The 20,247-nt window shown below is 36.7% G+C and overlaps 1 protein-coding gene across 1 annotated transcript; it reads left to right on the forward strand.

Moving 5' to 3' along the window:
- Positions 1 to 3,333: 3,333 nt before the first annotated feature.
- On the forward strand, positions 3,334 to 19,114 carry ATP6V1C1 (ATPase H+ transporting V1 subunit C1). The gene is made up of 12 exons (XM_027717532.2): positions 3,334 to 3,516; positions 5,554 to 5,621; positions 6,679 to 6,764; positions 7,477 to 7,571; positions 11,160 to 11,251; positions 12,356 to 12,454; positions 13,798 to 13,866; positions 15,189 to 15,281; positions 15,368 to 15,461; positions 15,975 to 16,072; positions 17,228 to 17,354; positions 18,501 to 19,114. Exons 1-12 carry the CDS (start codon positions 3,385 to 3,387, stop codon positions 18,594 to 18,596), a joined length of 1,149 nt encoding a protein of 382 aa, XP_027573333.1. The 5' UTR covers positions 3,334 to 3,384; the 3' UTR covers positions 18,597 to 19,114.
- Positions 19,115 to 20,247: the final 1,133 nt, after the last annotated feature.

The raw sequence follows: 20,247 nt of genomic DNA on the forward strand, positions 1-20,247 counted from the left end.
TTCCTCGTTGTGGCCGCTTCTGTTTGTGAAACGTGGAGGCCGAGCGTCAGAAGTGATTTCTGAGAGCGAGCTTCACCCTGGGGACCTTAGCTGAGATTCTGTTTTGACATCACTATGTTTTTCCAGTAACGGCACTGAAAAAGCTGTTGAGAGGTTTTCTTTTAGACTGTAGTATACTGCATGGAAGATTTTTCTTTGGAAGTCCATTTTTCCTAATAACGTAGGGATGAAACAGTATAAATGATGGGTAGTAATGCAAAATACATTTTAAATAATATTTCAAACTCATTTCAGGCATTAGAGTAGTGAAGATTCACAGCCAGGTACTTTAGAGGAAAAGTTCAAGGGATGAAACATTGCAAGCATTTTAGAGACGAGTAGTGCTTATTTGACTAGTAGAACATCTTGGTGATGTGTTTATGTTACTGAAGTCTCTTTGTAACTGCATATGGAAGAATTGTTAACACTTCAGTGTTACTTTATGGGTATGCTTTCGAGAAAGTGTCAAGGGAAACTCCCCCAAGGGATGGTGCCTAATTGTTGAATCTAAAATGGTAAAAGAGCATTGTAATCAATTTCTTAAGCCCTTATAAGTGACAACTTGCATTCTTTAATAGTACTGAATGAGATAGAGATGGGTTAGAGCACTGCTGGTCTTGCAAGGTTGAATTTATTTTTGGTTTTGAGATATGAAAGTTTTCATCGTTCAGTGTTAAAATAGTTCAATGACCTGTAGAACTGTAAATATCAAGGTAGCTATCTCAGTGATGTCCATAAAGTTGGAATTCTAGAACCTGTCCCTGGAAGGCCTGAACTTTGGATCAACATGGTCTGTAGAGAAATTCTTGTATAAACTTTGTTTCTCATTTTCCTAACTTTTTTTTGGTTATATAGCAAACTCATTTTGCTGGTGTTGGCCAGAAATTGCTTACAGTGGCCTCTTGGAAGCAGTTACACCCATTAATGGGTGGGTTTACCCACATTCAGCAGAACTAGGACCATGGTTTGTACTCAAAATATTTTAGTGTGGTAGGGTATGGAATGGACAATGTTTAGGAAAAAAACACCACCTTGAAAGCATCAGCTTGATTATCTGTACTTGTACTGTGATATTGAATGTTTTAAAACTGAGAAATATATGTGTTGTGGGCCATTCCATTTGTGTGTGGGGATATCCATTTGTGAATATTTCTAAAGTGTGTATGGCTGAAACAATTGAAACAGCAAAAATAGCGAAGAGTGACAGTGGAACTGTGCTATGACACGTTCTGCTCAGTACATTACAAAAAAGTGCTGGTCATAGAGTTGCATGGTGTAAGCAACAGCTCACTTATCCATTCTTTTCTGTATTTCCTGCTTTATCCTGTGGTCCCTTTCTTTAAATTTTTTGGCTTTCATTTTATACTGGGTCTATATATATTCTTTGTCCAACCAGCATTTGTTTCTGTTTTTCTAACCATTCTGTAGCACTTCTCCTTTCTTCACTTCTTGTTTGGTGTTCCCCGTAGTTCTGATTTCAAGCCCTCTCACATAAAACAAACGCTTAAAACTCTTCTATCAAGCTTTTTTTTCTTTGTATGTATTTGACAAAACTCCATTGAGTAAGTACCTTGAATGGGAAATCATCTTCCTTTCCATGCCTATTAGAAATGGAGCAGAACTTCAGGAAAACCAATGACGCAGAAATGGTGAGGAAGGGAACTTCATTGGGTTAATGATTCCTGGGAGCTACGACTGTTACACCTGTGCCATCTGACTTTAAGCAGGAGAGAAGGACCCTGGTTATTCAGATGAACAATTAATTTTTGCCTCACATATTAAGGAATCATAAAATGCTATAATTCATTGGGATGTTAGCATAAGAAAAAGATTTGCTGCAAGTCTGTTAGGTGTTTGTAACTTCAGGCTTGTTTGTGGTAGATTTGGAGTCATCATATGAAGTCTGAACAGTTGGTCTTGGAAAGCTAACTTTGAAAGGTTGGAAAACTTTACTTATTGAAAGCAATTTTTCTTTGCAATGGGTCTATTAATTTTTTTCTTTTTAATGGGAAAAGACATTTAAAATTTTGATGGTGAGCTGATTTTCCCAGTCTGTAATGCAGGGAGTGAGACTGTGTCATTGTAAATACATAATTGTTTCCTTAGCCAGTATAATCTCTGGAAACTTTATACATATTCTTTAGAGGGTATTTATGTTTGAGGAAAACATGAGAATGCAGTGTTCCATCTCTCTTACTGAATAGGATTCTGGATTTCTGTGTTATGGCTCTTCCGCCTTTTACTTGGTAACTTGTTGCCCCTACAATGATTACACGGATGAAAGACCTATGTGTGGTGTTTTGGGCAAAGTTTGCTACCACATTCTAATTCTTAAAAATGCAATATGTGATTTGTTCTTCCTCAAAAAGATTGAGTGCTGTAGTCTGTGCTCACGAAAGGTAGGTTAATCTCTGCTCATTCAAAGCTGCTACAGAAGACATTGCAGATATCAAAATTTGACATTTAGATTCTGTCAAGGTGCACTTTGATTTTGTTCTTCACTCCCTTACTAAAAAAAATCCAGGAGCTGTCAACCAGCAACCTATGTTTCTTAGTCACAGAACATATATGCTCCTAACTTCTTGAACTTGTCTGCAAAGTAACTCAACATCATTTATGTTTAGTACCAACACTCTCTTGACTAATGCCAGTACGTGTTACTTTATTGATGGTCTACAATAGCAACAGAGACATCAAGGCTAGGAAGTGTTCCCCTTTTCATTGAAATTTTTAGCTGCCAGGAGAACCTTAGTTGCATGAAAGAATAGACTAAATTTTTTTGCAGTTAAGTAATTTTTGGCATTTACTTACTTTAAAAAACTGTCCTAATCTGAAAAATTATTGGAAAAGATATAATGTCAGAGTTGAAATTTGTTTGGTTTTTCCTTTTTTTTCTCTCTGATACTTTCAGAAAAAGTTGTTGTACAGAAGCTGGAAAATACATGCAGCTGTGAAAATATGATTTGGGTCCTGTTTTTTGGATTTATTTTCAGTTAGATTGTTTGCTTGTAATCTCTCTGTGAAAGTACAGTTGAAAGATGCTAATGTTGCAAACTCAGCCCACCTTAACTTGCAGCATGGGCAGTTTAAAAAGACTTTCCAACTGTGCAGATGTGATTTGGAAGATAGGAAAAATGAATTTGAAACCACATGATACTCTTGGGTAAAATCTCTTAGAGTGATTGGAACTGCACTTTAGTAACATGGAATGAGATATTTTTCTTCAGGCCAAGCTTTGAATGCTGCATTAATGGCAGATATTTTTTCTTCTCTCCCTTGCTTTCCTTCTACTAGTGTCCTGCCTTTATCTTCAGAAGCAGAAAGCATCAAGATAAAGGCAGAAAAATGACCGAGTTTTGGCTGATTTCTGCTCCTGGGGAAAAAACCTGTCAACAGACGTGGGAGAAACTACATGCAGCAACTACAAAACACAACAATCTTTCTACTAATTCAAAGTTCAACATTCCGGACTTGAAGGTATGTAAACCCTGTGTCATCTCCTAAGAAGTGTGTTTGTTTTGCATCATCTTTGTTTCTCTAGACTAAAACTGCAGGTGAGGAGTACTTGCAGACGCTTTAGGGAGTACAGCTGACTTCTTTTGATGTTTATGTGTGGATCTCAAAAAATAATTGAGACAACAGTTACCTTTTTTGTGAACTTTGCTCATTCTATATGTTTTAAAGGTTCAGCAACCTGAGTTCTTTTAGCTAATACAGCAGTTTTTCCAAGGATGATCTTATGCTGCTGGCAGTTAGTTGGGGAAGAAAAATGGAAACTTGTGATCTGAGTACTGAGATGATAGTTTGACTGTTTTGTTTTGCTTTTTTTGTTTTTTTCCTTCTGCTTTGTCTGTTCCTTTTCTATCTGAGATGCAGTGGAAAGGCTCAGTTTAAAATACAGTGTAGTCAAACAGCTGCTGCCTTTTCTCTGTCCAGAAGTAACATTCTTCTGTTAAAGTAGTGGTTATCTCTGGCTGAGCATTCCAGTGTGACCTGCCAGTGTGTTATGGAAAATGGGAAAAAAACTGTTTAAATTATTCCTGTGAGAAGCAAGTAGGAAGAAAATATTAAAGCAGTTTATTTTGGTTTAATATGATCATCAGCATATGGAAAAGTTACAAGCCAGTGTATTTGTTAAGAAAAGGTCTATCCTGACACCTGAATATTTATTGAACAAGAAGAATTGTGAGCTCAGCTTAGTGGATTGAAAGCTCATCAAAGTTTATAAAAATGAAGAGAAAAAAAATGCCATTGATCTTTGTCTACATAATGGATCAAGTTCGGGTGGTGTGATGCCTTCTTCCTGTCTCTGCTATGGAACAAGCCCAGGCACAAAGTGCTTCAGTGTGTCTTTTAAGAGGATATTCCAACTGCCATGACTTTGGACTGTCCTGAGTTAGAATAGGGACTAAACAAATGTCTGTCTCCTCCCAGGGGATCCTTGGCATAAGTCAGGATGGCTACAGCACTTAGGGGAGTTGTCACTGAAAACTGATGGGGCCCATTAGGGCTAGAAACGATTGATTTTGCTTCTACTCTACTTCCTGTAGGGCAAAAGTTGAATATACCTTATATAAAGTTTGGCTTCTGTGGACCTGGTAAAACTGTTTGAGTGAGATCCTTTGGTTAAAACTCATTGAAACAGTGATTTAGTCTCCACTGAACAGCAGCCTTATTGCTTGAAGACTTACTTGTCCTCTGGCTTATAAGTGACTAGTTAAAACATGAGCTTCTTTATTCTGCATGTGGCTTAGAAGAAGGTGGGGCATAGAAAGTGATTTAGTTGTGGTGTTTCTTAAATAATTCTGCTCCTTTCTGCTTCAAGGCTAAAGAGAAAAGGAATAATGTGAATCTGAGTGCTCAAATGTATAGAACATAGATGCTAGACTACAAATAATGTTATAGTGTCTTGGCTAGACAGAAGATTCACTTATGCCTTGTAATATTTCAGCAAGAAATGTGTACTCTAGATAACTACTTGAAATTAGGCAAGAAAGTGTTTTCTGGAGGAGAAGGGAAGAAAGAGTGAAAGCCAGACAAACCAGATGTTCTGTTACCCCAGATGCAAAAAGTCCAGACTCTTGTTGGTCTGACTGCTGCACTACTCTTCTATTGTCAGTTTTCAATGTCCTCTGGTTGCCTCCAGCACTGACTCCTGATTAGAGAAATTTCAGATTTGATCTAAACTAGTAAATCAAATGCTGAAGCTAGTGCCTTGTGGGAAATACAACCAATTCATAAATTAAACTTTGTTTTAACATGTTTTGGATTGCTGGACTGAAACCATGCACCAAACTAGTGAGTTAATCTGATACTGTAGTGCTTTATGGGAGTCTCTTGAGCAAATGAAACACAGTGTGACTTTGGTAAATCGAAAAGTCTGAAGTCCTAGAGTCCAGCATTTCGTGTAGTTCTGCAAAGCTGCCTGTTGGGAAGATTTAAGTTTTATTGTTATTTGGTTTTACCTTTTATGTTTATATACAACTACTAATGCATTTTGATCTTTGCTTCTAGGTTGGCACACTGGATGTTTTGGTTGGTTTGTCAGATGAGCTGGCTAAACTGGATGCTTTTGTGGAGAGGTAACAGCTTATTTTGACTAGGATGCAAAATATTAATGATATGATGGTTTGCTGAGTCCTAATAATAGACAGGTTATTTTCAGCATTTTTTGTTCCATAGTGATCCTCTGCAGGCAGTCAGCAAGCTACAAGATTACAGAAAGCTAGGATGCTGGTTTTCCTAGTATCTGTTCTTGAAAAAAGGAAAACAATCTGAACTTCTTGTGGAATATGCATTGATGAAGGATGGTTGTCCCTACAGTAGTGCTATGTGCTGCTGGGTCCTGGAGAATGGTTAAGAATTGAGCCTGGCAGCTTCAGGAAGTGATGGTATAATGGACTAAAGCAAGAGTACAATTTACAGACTTTGAGAATGTACCAAATTATTTCCTAATCCACAGAAATGCTTGAACAGCACTAATATTAAAATGCAAGACCTGTTAATTTTGAAGTAACTACTGACCCTTGGAAAATGATTTTGAGCAAAAGTAACAATATTTCACATAACCAGAACTTGTGGAGCCATCTTCTGTTTCAAGGAGAGAAGTTTTAAGTAGTTGTTTTAAGTAGAAAAGGAAACTATTTATCATGGCCCATGTGAGTAATGTTATAAATGGCTTTTCTAGTCAGGTAAGCAGGTCTTGAGTATCGGATTTCCTTGTCAGAGTTGTCTTGTGTTTAATTTGGATTATTGATGATTTCTACCTCACTGTCTATTTTTAGAAAGAGTTAGGATTTTGAAAGTATTACAGACTTCCAAAAAGTTTGGAATGACATTTGAAGTCTACACCAATATGAGGGAGCTCACCTCACCTTTTTGAGAACTGATGAGAAGCAACACTAAAGAAGGTTTTAAATAAAGTTGTGGAATATTTTTGAGAAGTTGGTCTCCTCCAGATACTGAGCCCAGCTTGTGCTCTTGGAATGCTTGTATGTAAAGCAATCATCATTGTCCTTGTTTGACCCAATCACTTTGGATCCAATCTCAGGCAATTTAAAATCAGTTTTGTGAATGATATTTCTCAAATGGCATGTTTTGTTTTTGTTTTTTTACATATCTTTATCTTTCATTTTTCAGTGTTGTAAAGAAAGTGGCCCAGTATATGGCTGATGTTCTAGAAGACAGTAAAGATAAAGTTCAGGAGAATCTTCTGGCTAATGGAGGTAAAGTGTTAACCATGATTTGTGCATCCTAAAACTGTAGGAGGGAAGGCAGTGATCCTGAAACTTACTGAGGTTCTGTGAAGCCAAGTGCAAGGTGCTACACCTGGGTCAGGGCAACCCTCAAATGAATGGATTGAGAACAGCCCTGCTGAGAAGGATTTCGGGGTGCATTTTATTTTAGTAAAAAGCTGCACTTGTCTCTGAATCAGTACTTTGTTTTCAAAGCCATTTCATAGAATTTAACACAGCTCATATTGATGGAAGAGAGGCTGATATGAGTGGATTAGCATGATTCTTAGGTAGGGGCTTGGAGTAGTGTCTCTCATAAGTAGCTTTACAAAGCTGAGGCTTCAAGTGAGCCACGTAATCACTGCTGCCTTTCTTGCCTTCGTAACCCTCCCTCCTCTAACCCATTTTTCTCACAGAGCAAAAAATAATTGCTCCTGTCTGTAGTTCTCCAGCGATCACTGAGTTGGTAGTAAATATCATTTAGGGTCTACAGTGGTGGAGAAACCAATATCTTGAAGGCAGAAGTCACGGATAACCTACAACTTGATTGTTTATTTTCAGATTTCTCTAAGCAACAGGGTCCGCACTTGGCAAGGTCCACAAAGACTCTGTTACAGTTCTGTTCTGTTACAGCAATTCTACATGGAATATAATACCTCCATCTTTTTGTTGCCTATCTTAACAAAGTTCATTACAATTTTAGTTGACTTGGTCACCTACATAACAAGGTTCCAGTGGGATATGGCCAAATACCCAATCAAGCAATCCTTGAAGAATATTTCAGAAATTATTACAAAGGTAAGGTAATTTGTTTTATGAAAATTTCGTATTTGAACTTCAGATACTTATGCACAAAACTTGCTACTCAAAGCTATTTGTCTGTTTTAGTCAGATAACAATAGTAGTGAACCTTGTAGCAGTTAGTAACAAAAGACATACATAGGAGGCAGATAGGGTTTGGAGAGTGCTCCCTGAAAGCCATCATGCTGTCTTTCCTGATTTTTGTTTCCTAAGGTCACTGAGTTAACAAATAAATAGCTAGCAGATGATGTTGCTTACATTCAAATTTTGCTATACTAGCATGCTGTTTGTCTGATGTTCTCAGACCTTGTGGGCTATTAGTGAACCAGGGAACTTATTTACCTTCTGAAAGCTGTGGCACTCAGTTGTGAGGGGAAAAATAAGCCTTCAGTGTTAGATGTAAGAAAAGCTCATTTGAGAGTTTTCATGTGTTTTCCTCATCTTTACCTTGGCAAAATGTTTTGTACTTTGAGGGTTTCGTTTGGTTTGTGCTTGCTGTGAGCCTAGACAGGGTCCTCAGCAGCGACTGACTGTAGTCAAACAGTGAGAGAGTTCTCTGTAAGCAACTCTTGCTTTAATATCTTCACAGCTTTTTCATTTTTTTTGCTTTCCTGTTTTATGTAATCTGCAGACTGGCTCTTGGAATTGTCTGTCACTAGCTGGAAATACATAACCTGGAAAAAAAAAGCAGCTTCTTTGGATACCTACAGAGATAGACTCTGATGATGCCTAAGTAGGGACTATAATTGGGGTTGGGATGGACAGACTTGTGCTTTGCTATAACTGCAGATTCCTGAACCTATTAATTTAATTTTTTTTTCAGAGATTACAAAAATCTTAATATATGGTACAAAGCTGACTGAGAATGCAACTAACACTTTTAATTTTTGATATTTTCTTTGGGACTATCACTGCTTCTTGAAGTTTTTCCACAAATTACAGTCAGTTACTATTCCTGGAAAACATCTGCAGTGTGGCATTTTGTTGGAGGAAGACTGTCTCATGGCTCTTAAGATTGGCACATTGAAAATATCTCACAGATATAATAATCTTAATATCTGACACTACTTTAGTACATATTCACTTCAGAAGAAGAAGGTATCAAAAATGAAGTTTTGATCTATTTCCAGCTGTTATAATACAGAGCTTGTTTCTGTTGCAGTTAAACTTCCTGAAAAAGAAACAAAGGACATGAAGGGACATGCCCTTTATTGAAAATTATCAAGGATTCAGTGCATGTTATGCTGTGTCCTGGAGTTTGCTAGATAAATAATCTGCTTGCAGCAAAGTTGTATACCAGAACCTGAACTTTAACTGTCTTACATTCTTCATCTGCATCAGGGACCTCATTGAATTATTAGGCAGCATATTGAATGCAGAGAAACAGCTCTGCTGTAGTTAGGCCTGAGTCATCCTGTTGAGGGTTTCCATTCCTCTTCATGTTTAGCTGTACTTGTATTACGTAGGGACAGAGAAGGAAGATGACTGAAGAAGCTGCCTTATGTTCTTGTAGAAGTGACTCTACAAGGAGATCATGTTGTGGGACTTCAAGCAGTTTTGTCCCAAGGCAAAGAGAGTCCTGACGTAGTTAAGGTCTTCACTTTGGCATGTGATTAACATGGTGATACAGAAAAAATGATAGAGCTACATTAATTAAAATCTATGAAGCCTTTTGACATGTTAAATAATTTGAAAAGCTTGTCACATCATGAGATTCTATTTTTCCTGTATGGTTTATATCCTCACTCACTGTGGCAGCAGGTTCTGATATCTGCCAAAATGAGTAACAGCAATTGCAGTGGGGAGTTTGTCAGTTGAATAAAAATTACAGCAGTGCTAAAAACATTTGAAATAAAATGAAATATGCTGAAAATATCCATCAAGTTTTTTCAGCTTATAATGTTCAGAAGTACCATGAACCCCAGTGTCAATACTGAATACTTCAAAGATGACATCTGTGCCATGTGACAGCTGTCTTAATCTAGTCATTCTTTGAATTTGAAATTAGTCATAAGACTGTTATGCAAGGAGACAACCTTGATAGCCTTGGTGCCCTAATCCAACCGTTCCAGCAACCCAGGCATCCACTGATGTACAATAGCTCAGTTGTATACAAGAGGACACTCGTGTATTGCCAACAACTTTGTAAGTGGTTTAAACATCTGGGTTTTCTATGTGTAGAAGTAGGCTCACTAAGTTAGATTGATACTTTCTTTAGCAATATCACAAGTCTGCCTCCTTTTGCAATGACCTTTGTGAGTTATTCACCAATTCTGCTCCCCAAAGGAAGTTTATATTGTTGTTTCATTTGGTAATTTTACACAATTACATTTTCAAGAGCTCTGCTGTGACACTGAGGTTTGTGGTTCTGCATTCTCTAACATTCAATAGGAAGCAAAGCTGGTTGTTGTTTACAGTAAACTCTAGCCAGCGCCGCAGTAACAGGATTTTGTCTGAACAGTCTTCTTTTAAAAGGCTACTGACTTTAAAAATGAGAGCAACTAGAGTGTTGCCAATTAGGAAATGGTGAATGGAATGGGTTTGTAAAGGCAGTGTTTGGTATCGATGGTTTTTGGGGTTTGTCATTAAGTAATGCATAGTTAGACTGTTGTTGAAAGTCTTGAGCCTTGGAAAAGGCAGAGGGAAAGGTTGTCAGTCTGGGAAAAAGTCCAGGTGCACCAAGGCACTACCTTAATAGCTTCTGATTAATTTTTTCCCTATGCTGACTTCTACCTGTACAAAAAAAAAAGTGTTAGTGTTACTTCTTGTAGTGTAAAATAGTTGTGTGACACCTGCTGAAATGTTCCACAAGCTTTGCTAAAGGTTATATCAGTCAAAGAATTTAAATAGCCTGAAATACTCATCTGTTTAAATCAATTTTGTTATTTTCAGATAATTTTGTCTAAAGCATTGCTGTGTCTGTAATGGTGCAAGCTGTTAATGTGTGGCCAAATAAAACTACCAGAATGGTCAGGATTTTGATGACTTTTTCCTGCTACAGACAAGCCAACTTCGGTGTTACCGTAAACAAGGTCGCTATTTAACTAAGTGACCTTGCTTTTAAGAGATATTTATTTTGTGGAAACAAAATCATATCTGGATCTCCCAGATGAAGTGTTTTATACAAACAAAATGTTTCGTCAATGGCATAAATCCATATAAAGCGAGACTCCCTTGACTGTGTTCAGAAACTTGTCCCTGGGAATTTTAATGTGCTTATACCTCCATACCATAGTGAGGAGGCAGTGAAGCAGACAGTAGGCAGCACTATTATGCCAGACCAACACTGTGCCACATTCTTTGTTACCCAACTGTTACTGGGTATATTGATTTAAAATACTTCCTTGTATAGGGTACACACAGATATGCGTATGGTCGGCTGTTTAAGACGTACTAATTGCTTCATTTGTTTTGTGTTCTTCCACTTACTGCCAAGTTACTTAGCTGGGAATGAATAGTTTTTGGTAATCATGCTAATTTGTCCTGGAGGATGGATTTGAGAAGGATGTCTTGCAGAAATGGCAAGCCAAACATGAGTTCTCTTCTAGTTCTTTAGACACTGTTCCTTTTCTTTTTATCTTTAAGGGAGTAAACCAGATTGACAATGATCTAAAAGCAAGAGCCTCGGCATACAATAATCTGAAAGGGAATCTTCAGAATTTGGAAAGAAAGAATGCGTAAGTTACATTGGTTTTTGCTAATTGAGCACAGGGAAGTTATCTAAGCATGAAAACTTAAAAAATGTGGAGTGATACAGGCTCTAAGCTTAATGTATTTTTGAGGTATTTATTGACCTTGAATAGCAGCTGTCATAAAAGAACATTTATTACCAGCTGACTGATTGGTATTAGCTTCCTTGTGAATGAAAAGCTATTACGAAATCACAAAAGCATGTACAAATAGTATAAATTGCTGGAGCTTTTGAGAGGAGCTTGCTGTTAGTGGTGTGTAACACTGCTCCGAAGTTGTCTCTCGTCTAAACAAGGAAGTCTTTCCTTCACTCCAATTTATGCTTTAAGCATATTAATATTACTGGGTTTCTTCCCCCATTATTAACCAGCAGAGACAGCAGTTGTGTGCACACAGATAACAAATTAAACAGGGACTGCCTGTTGTCTTGTCACATACGTGTGATGATTATCTGAAATACAGTTGAGGTACAGTAGTTCTTCTGTGCAAATATGGTTGATTAATTTGCCCCAACCCTGCCATTACAGTTAATGGTACAAGCCTGCTGGCTGATTCAGAAATATGGGTCATACTAATGATAATATGTGACAAGCTGTTTTAGGAGTGAGCCATAACTTCTGTGTTAAGCCATGGTAATTTGTGAGCTGAGCCCCATTAAATCTATGTATGTTCTTCATCTTTTGTGAATATGAGGCAATAGGCTGCTCTGACTTTTTTTATTGAGGTTCTGTAGGTCTGTACTAGACTACTTGTAACTCTGAGGCTCCATGTAGTAGAATTCACAATTCATGGTTTTAATGCTTCTTTTGGTTTTAAATAACTTTTAAAAAGAAAAGTTGGCTGCTTAAGCATGTGAGGTATTTGGAATATGGAAATGACGCACAGCAGCGGAGCTACTGATAAAAACTTTCAGTGACTTTGGACAGTGCGATATAAAATGCACGTAAGGGCATTTTGTTTGCTCTGCTAATAGCAATTGGTTAGGTAAAACGTATTTTTGAAAATGTTATATTATCAAGCACTGTAAACTTATCCAGACAAATTCAGTTCTTAAACATGTAATTGTTCTGGCTGTCTTTGTTTCTCTGCAGGGGAAGCTTGCTAACCAGAAGTCTTGCTGATATTGTAAAGAAAGAGGACTTTGTACTCGATTCAGAATATTTGGTCACATTATTAGTGATTGTACCAAAGTAAGTTTATTTTTCATCTTAAGAGCAGAATAAAATAAGAAATCTAAATCAAATAATAGATCTCACAACCCTATAATACTGTAAGAAAGGACATCTGAATTTGTTTAGGGCTTTCCTGGATGAGCAAACACAAACATTCAGATGCTTCGTAGAGGCAAATGAGCCTGTGTGCCTGTATTCCTTTGTTCATGAGAATTCATCATAAGGAATGCTGAGTGCTCATGAATTTCTTGAAGAAACAGGAGATTAGATTTAAATCTCTTATCTAGTGTCTTCTGTGACTAGTCATGCTGCAGAAGGCATCCTTATGAAAATAGTAAGTGCTGAGTAAAAACATGACTTGTTTTACATTAGAAGGCTTAATAATTAAATTATCCTGGTTAGAACTACATTGACTTTCACCACCAAGTGAGTGAAGTGAACTGCTTTGCTCTGCATGTTTTTGGATTGCCAGAACACAGATTTTTTACTTAGATAAGTCTCTACCAGTGGAACCCTGCTTATGTCATGCCAATGGCTTGCTGGGGGAACAGGTGATTCCTGTTTGAAATATTTAAACAACAGAAACTCCATCTTTTCCCTTGGCCAAGGAAAGTGATGATACAGACACCCTCAAAACTCTTGTAAAATGAGAAAATAGCACTAGACTGTCTTTGTGGAGCTGGGAACAGAAGGAGCTTCCAACTTTTAAAAAGCTGACTGGCTTTCTTTACAAAATGAAGCAGTAGAGTCTGTCATATGTAAAACTGGTGAAGAAAAAACAGTTTTGCAGTGACTACAACAGAAAGCAGGTGGTTAGTATATCTCAGCTGTTATTTGTCTTTGATTTTGTTTTTGGTGTTGAAAGGATGGAACCTCTTCACCACCAACTGCAGAAAGGCAGGGCTTCCAAAATTCTCAGTCCTTCAGGCAAGTGCAGGACCATGGGGAACCTGTTTGTAATTGTGGAAAAAGTAGTCCTATTAGTAACTCAGAAGAGGAGAGTTGCATAAGGAGTTTCTGATCAACCTTGGCAGTTAAGTCCATTTGGTCCTCTGAGATCTGTACTTAATGATGACTGATTTAATTTCGTAGTTCTTTAATTTCAAAAATTTTACACTTTAAATTTACATGAAGACTGAAAATTTATTACTTCTGCTATCATTTTAGTTTATTTATCAGCAATTATAAAAACAGCAAGAGGAGTACTGTCCCTGATGTCCTGAGTATTTGTTACAACCTACACCTGAGTTGGAAGATGTGATGATTAAATGCTTTTAACCTTTTTAAAAGCACTTGATCCTTTAATCTCAGATTTCTTACTACAGTGGTAAAAGTCTAACCATAACCTGTGTATTCTCTAGGGTAAATTATAATGACTGGGTTAAGCAGTATGAAACACTAGCAGAGATGGTTGTACCACGTTCCAGCAAGTAAGTCTTTAAATGCTAAGTCTCATATTTGTGCATGCTGTGTTTTAGGAGTGTTCTTTATCTGGAGTGACTTAGAATTTTAAAGATTGGTCAAAAACTTGTCAAAATGTGTTTATTGATCAAGCCTGATCATGTTGTCGTTGAGGAAAAATTCAAATGACCTCTAACTCTAGGATTAACAAAGTTATCAAACTTAATTTATGTGGGAAGAGTAAGAGAATTGAAAAGTTAATCCATTTCTGGTCAGGCATATTCAGCTTCAAACTGGGCATTGTAGGGATTAGCAACAAGTACTGGCTGCTGGCCTGTATGCTTTATGTCTGTATTTGGAGGAACTTGAAACAAGTTATAGATACTCTTCAAAAGCTTCTAAAGAATGAAGAACTGGAAGTGTAAATGGTTTTCTTATGTGCAAAGAAAGGTAACTTGCCTCTTTAGATCCTTGGTACCAAGGTAGTGCTTGGTGTCTGTGATGGGCAAATTTGATAATACTGTTAAACCACTTTACCACATTGAAAATAAAGTCAGTGTGTAGTACAAAGCATCGATGTGGTTAATTTTAACTGACAGGCTGAGATTTTGATCAGACAGATCTGATATTACCAGCTCTGTGCCAGTTACAAAATCTGAACTTGCTCTGGATGACTTCACATTTGAGTTGCATTAATTTAAGCCTAGTGGGAGATCTGCTAATGATTCTTAATTACTGGGAAACCATAACCTAGGGGTAGCTTAAGAAAAGGCTACTCGTTAAACTATTGGATAATGGTTGTGTTGAAGACAGTATGACATTGAGGAACAGACTAAATATCTTCAAGCTTTTTTCCTAAGATGAAACCTCAAAATAAGCAGTATTATTTTGAATTCTAAAATAGTAAATCTACAGCCTAAGAAACACTTTCTCTTGCCAACCTATATTTTTTTTAATTTGCGTACTTTTCTATTTTAAATCCATTTAATTTTTCTTTCAAATACATATTTCTAATAAATCCCTAGTCCAAACTTTTCAGTACTGAGCCAGTTTCAGTTCCTTTTTTTGTAAAATGATTTTTATTTTGAAAAAATATCATATGAAGTGTTTCTGAGTGGTGAAGTCTCTGACTGTGAATTATAAGCTGCCGTCCTTTACGAAGGAAGTAATTAAGAGCAGTTGGTTACTTTCTCTATAAGGTGTTTATTTCAGGAACTAAATCCCATAAGATTATCTACATTTATATTCTTGCCTTGTAGCAATAAAGTACAACTTATGCAATTGTATGTCAGATCTGTGCTGACTTGAACCTTATTAATTGTGACACTTGGTTTGTTTTTTTCCTATGTAGTGTACTCTTTGAGGACCAAGACAGTTACCTTTGTAATGTCACCTTGTTCAGGAAGGCAGTGGATGACTTCAAGCACAAAGCCAGAGAATATAAGTAAGGCTTATTTTATGTGTGTTCTGTCTCTCATGCTTTGAAGGATCTCGATAACCACTTCTGATTTTATCCACTTCCAAACGCAGATTTTTGGTCCGTGACTTCCAGTATAATGAAGAAGAGATGAAAGCTGATAAAGAAGAAATGAATAGACTGTCAACTGACAAGAAGAAACAGTTTGTAAGTCTTTATAAACTAGTTATTATAGAAATGTGAGAGACATCTAAGACTTGTTATTATTACATAAAAATTTCATGAACTTGTGATTCTGAGAAAGCATTGCAAGGGTGACATGCTGTACCCAGCCTGCCACCCAGCTAATCTGCTCTAGGATGAGTGTAAGTGCTCCTCACTGCATTGAACCAAGGGCTGGCATCACAGCTGATAATATATGAAGTTTGACAATGGACAAGTATTTGAATGACATAATCAGATATTAGTAAAATGATCTTTAATATAGTTAGCTCATGAGAGCTGAGATGGTGAACTGAAGAGACAATGGGAAGTCTCATTAAATTTCTCTACTTAGTATCAAATTCCCTTGAGCCATTATGTCTATAGTGTAATCTGCCTTAAACTTGTCTTTATTATCATGGTACAGATATTGAGTAGCTGCTCAAACATGGATAATGGGCTGGATCTTTTTCTGATGTTTGAATAACCTAATTTTTTTTTTCCTCTTCCCTTTCACAGGGGCCTCTAGTTCGGTGGCTGAAAGTTAATTTCAGTGAAGCTTTCATTGCATGGATCCATGTGAAAGCATTACGAGTTTTTGTTGAATCTGTTTTAAGGTAAGGAGGCAGATTTGAACAGTGCTTTTCTTCCTAGACTTTGTAAGACTTTACGTTTAGCTTGGGATTACCAAACTGAGGTGTGTGAACGCTGCTCTTCTGGGAAGGAGGAAGCAAGAAGTAGAGCAGTAAGAACAGCTGATGGCAATACTCTTGTTGCCAGCTGTGGAATATTTGAGGAAGGTAATAGTGTATCTTGTACTGTGGATAGTCTTTCCAGTAGTGCTTTAGGAGTTAAACATGCTCTGTAAGTAGCAGGAAGGCATGTTTGCTGATTTCTAGCTTACTTCACGAGCTGCATGTAACAAGAGCCAACTAGAGTAGTTCAAAGTATTTGGGCTTTGAGTAAAATAGTTTAACATCATGAAATGTATGCTTTTTCTTGAAAATGTGCTTTTCTAAGAATTTTGTAGTTTAAACTTTTCAGTATTAAACCACTCAATTTTCAAACTGTAATTTTTCTCTGCTTTTTTTCTTCACACCTATCCACAAGTGAAGTTACTAGTTAAGAACAGCTGTAGTCGTTCTGCAGAAGGAAGGACCTTGATTTTTTTTTTTTTTAAGAGTTGAAAGGGCTCCTGCCTTAGTCAGGAAAGGGGAAGGTGTTTTTAGCCTTTTTGATAAGTTGTTATAAAGGAGACAACCAGAGGATAAAAAGAAAACAAATCACATTAACTTTCATTCTAGTCCATTAGATAGCTGCTATGGGCTTATTTTGAAGATAAAACTTGAGTAAGGAAGAAAGCTGAACTTGATTGGAATGTTGGCAAATGTTTCAAGCCCTCTAAGAAGGAGGATTGAGTAGAGACTGGATTCTCCACCAAGTGCATAAGCAAAGTCTTTCAAGTAAACTAATTGGAGTGTTCAAAACTTAGTCTGAGAGTTCAGGTAACTTAGAGGATTGTACTAAGTATTCAAAGATTTTAAATTATTTTAGAAGCATTTCTATTTTATTATTTTCAACTTGAAGAAAGAATTTCTGCTTTGATGATGCCTTATGAATTGTAGAAACAGAATGGTTTTGCAGAAATGGTAATGAGCAGAATTTCCTCTTCAGCAATAGGATCCTTTCTCAAAATAAAATCAGATTTTACTTTGAAATATAAAAGAAGGTTTATTTCAGCATTTTCATAGTTTTCTACTTGACTTTGTCAGGTATGGTTTGCCAGTTAACTTCCAGGCAATGCTGCTTCAGCCTAATAAGAAAACAATGAAGAAACTGAGGGAGGTTTTGTATGACTTATACAAACACCTTGACAGCAGCGCAGCAGCTATCATTGATGTAAGTATTTTTGTGACTGCTACTCCCCTTCAATATTAGTTTCAGTTTGTTTAAACAGAAAAAAAAGTCTTGGCTTTATTAAAAAGTTATACCTCTCCATATTCTCCGTTCTCTCACAGTATAGAGAATTATGTCTCCTTATAAAAAATGTCTCTTCTATTTTACATTTTTGGAAGACAAATTATATTTAAAGTTGCAACTACTGTATTTGATGAGCTGTCTGGTTTAAAAGTCTCATGTAATTTCTTCTTACTATATTCTTTCCTACTACCAATGGACTGCAAACATATTCATGTCCTCAAAGAATTCAAACCAAGTCAACTCTGATCTCAAACTAGGCTTAAGGAACTTGAACATGCTTTGTATCTTTTTTGAGCCCAGAGGAATGCATAAATTGTCCACAGTCTGTAACAACAGTGGCCTTAGTACCAAAACTTTTTTTTGTTTGCATTGCCGTCTTTGTTTTTAAGTTAACATAGTTGTCCTTCTCTGCTGGATGAGGCTGAATTGATGTCAAAATGGAGTCAGCCCTTCCATCTGTAGAGGTCTCATTTTCATGTTTAAAACTGGTTTGCTGGCAGGCTTATTCTACTAATTTGTTTTGTATTGAAAAGCAGTGATTTTCATAGTTAAAGATGAAATAAATATATATACCACACCATAAGTTTAGCTGGATTTAAAAAGATTAAAAATAATCTTTCTTAATGTAATATTGAATGTAATGTTTTTCCAGAGTATCTCCAGGCCCTTCTGGGGAACAAGGATGTGAGACAATTCAGGTGAAAATTAAAGGTGCTGAACTTTACGTAACTTCCTGGATCGTTCAGCACCCTTTTAACATTCTTATCAGAAACTGACAGTGTCTCCACGTAATAAAGTGTGTGTTTACTGGAGCAACGGGTGTGAAATACTGATACGGAACTACTTCGATGTTGAAAAAGCACTTGTATTTAATTCTGAAAACTACTGTTATTCATTTGTCAAAGTTCTAACTTTATCTGTTGTTAAACAGTTGCTTGATTGTGAAAATTTAAGCTTGCAGTCTTGCCTGGCCTATTTGCTTCAAAAACGTATGAATATTTCATCTGCTTCTGTATAGGAGTCTGAATTGTAAGGGTATAACTGGTTTCAAAACTTTATTTGCAGGCAACTATGGATATTCCTGGTTTAAACCTCAGTCAACAGGAGTACTACCCATACGTGTACTACAAGATCGACTGTAACTTGCTGGAATTCAAGTAAAAGTTCCCTAACATGACAATCTTCTCAGTGTCGATGTTAACAAACAGAAGTGAGGTTAAAGTACAGTAATACTTTTAACACTATACTAATCATATGCTTGCTTCTTATGTTAGGTGAATTTGACACACTGTGGTCCATCTCTAGACATTTTCTTTTTCAAGAACAGTGTAGGTAATCAGCTTTTAATCGACTATGTCTGTAAATGTATATTGAGAGAATTGAAGTATTTATAAACAGAGTGATTTATTTAAGGAAAAGTTTATCCCTCTTTCATATGGTGGTCTGTGTTAATTCAATTTACCATTGTTTATAAAAAAAACTTGTTTACAGAAGAATAGTGTAAATGTTCATGGCCATTTTGTTCATTTGATTTAGTATATACAACTGTGTTAACGTTGTTGAACTGTGATGTAAAGTATGTAAAATTGGTATGAAATTGTGCTTTCTGAATGGTTTAAAATTACAGTTGATGCACTGTAAACACAGGAAAAAATAAACATACCTGTGCAAAAGTGTCACTTTCTTGTACCACATATAACTGCAGGTACCTGTGTCTAAACTGAAGCAATGTATTAAGTCTTAACCAGTGCTGCATCCTGCATTCACTGGTACAGAGATGAAATTGGCTTCAGCACAAATGCTTTAAAGAGATGCAGGAATTTATTTTGCTTTGTGCAGAAATGCTCAAGTGTGTTGTTTGGCTGCCAAACTTATGTATGAATGTTTGTCATGTTTATATCTTTTTGGTTCTAAAGAAAAGATGTGAGAATTACTGGGAGGATAGTGGTAAGCTGGGTTGTTGGCAAGCTAGGCTGAGCTGGGATTTTTTGATAATTCTTTGTTCTTTTCAATCAGTTGAAGCTTGAGACTACTTTATGGCTTTGAATACTGGGGACTGTTAAATGTGCTTTTTTTTTTTGCAACATCTGTTCTACCACATAGGGAATATAAAATTCCTTTTAATGTGTATAGAGAGGGGCGGTTTAGTAGCAGCTATTACAAGTATTCTACCTATATGAGTAGCTAAATATGCAGTTAAAACTGCAGTACTGTTTAAAACTGACTTGAATCAAGAGTTAGGCTGGAGGAGCACTGATTTGTCAAAATTAGTATTTGAAGTATTTAGTCCCTAACTGAAAATACCGGTGCTGTGGCTCTAAGCAGTGTAGAGCTTTTAGCTGTGGATTCTATAATCATAACCCAGAAGCATTTTTGAGGAATTCTCTAACTTTGATAAGACAACATTGAGATCCCTGATTATTAAAAGAGAAGTCTAGCTTTTGAGTGCAAGAGTTGCATCTAGCTCCTGATAGTGAAATGGGGTTTGACATCTATGAAAGTATTTGCTGTGTAAATTCATATTTGCTTTTCTTACTATTTTTACAGATAAAGGGGGAAAGAGTGAGGTCAAGTGTTCAGTTGTGCTCACGCTCCCATGCTCTGTCTCATTTCCTTACAGAGGATATTAGCTGCTTACTATCCAGGTTACTAAAGTGTGTGACCAGATGGAAGGGGTTTTCCCTTTTATCACCCAGAAACTCCACTCTTTCCACTGTCTTTTGCTATTGCTACACATGAAGATGTGTAGCTAGGTCTTGGTTCTGAGCCCACTATAACTGAAGTACTCTAGAGGTAAAGAGGGGTTTTTGTC

The sequence above is a fragment of the Pipra filicauda genome, unplaced genomic scaffold (genome assembly GCF_003945595.2).
Source record: "Pipra filicauda isolate LSUMZ 115617 unplaced genomic scaffold, ASM394559v2 scaffold523_size368350_pilon, whole genome shotgun sequence".
Classification (NCBI taxonomy): domain Eukaryota; kingdom Metazoa; phylum Chordata; class Aves; order Passeriformes; family Pipridae; genus Pipra; species Pipra filicauda.

Excerpts from the sequence above, each read along its gene's own strand:
- ATP6V1C1 (XM_027717532.2), top strand. The coding sequence starts at position 3,385 with ATGACCGAGTTTTGGCTGATTTCTGCTCCTGGGGAAAAAACCTGTCAA. Across the intron at positions 5,622-6,678 it reads CTGGATGCTTTTGTGGAGAG|TGTTGTAAAGAAAGTGGCCC; the intron begins GTAACAGCTTAT and ends TTCATTTTTCAG. Across the intron at positions 6,765-7,476 it reads GAATCTTCTGGCTAATGGAG|TTGACTTGGTCACCTACATA; the intron begins GTAAAGTGTTAA and ends TTACAATTTTAG.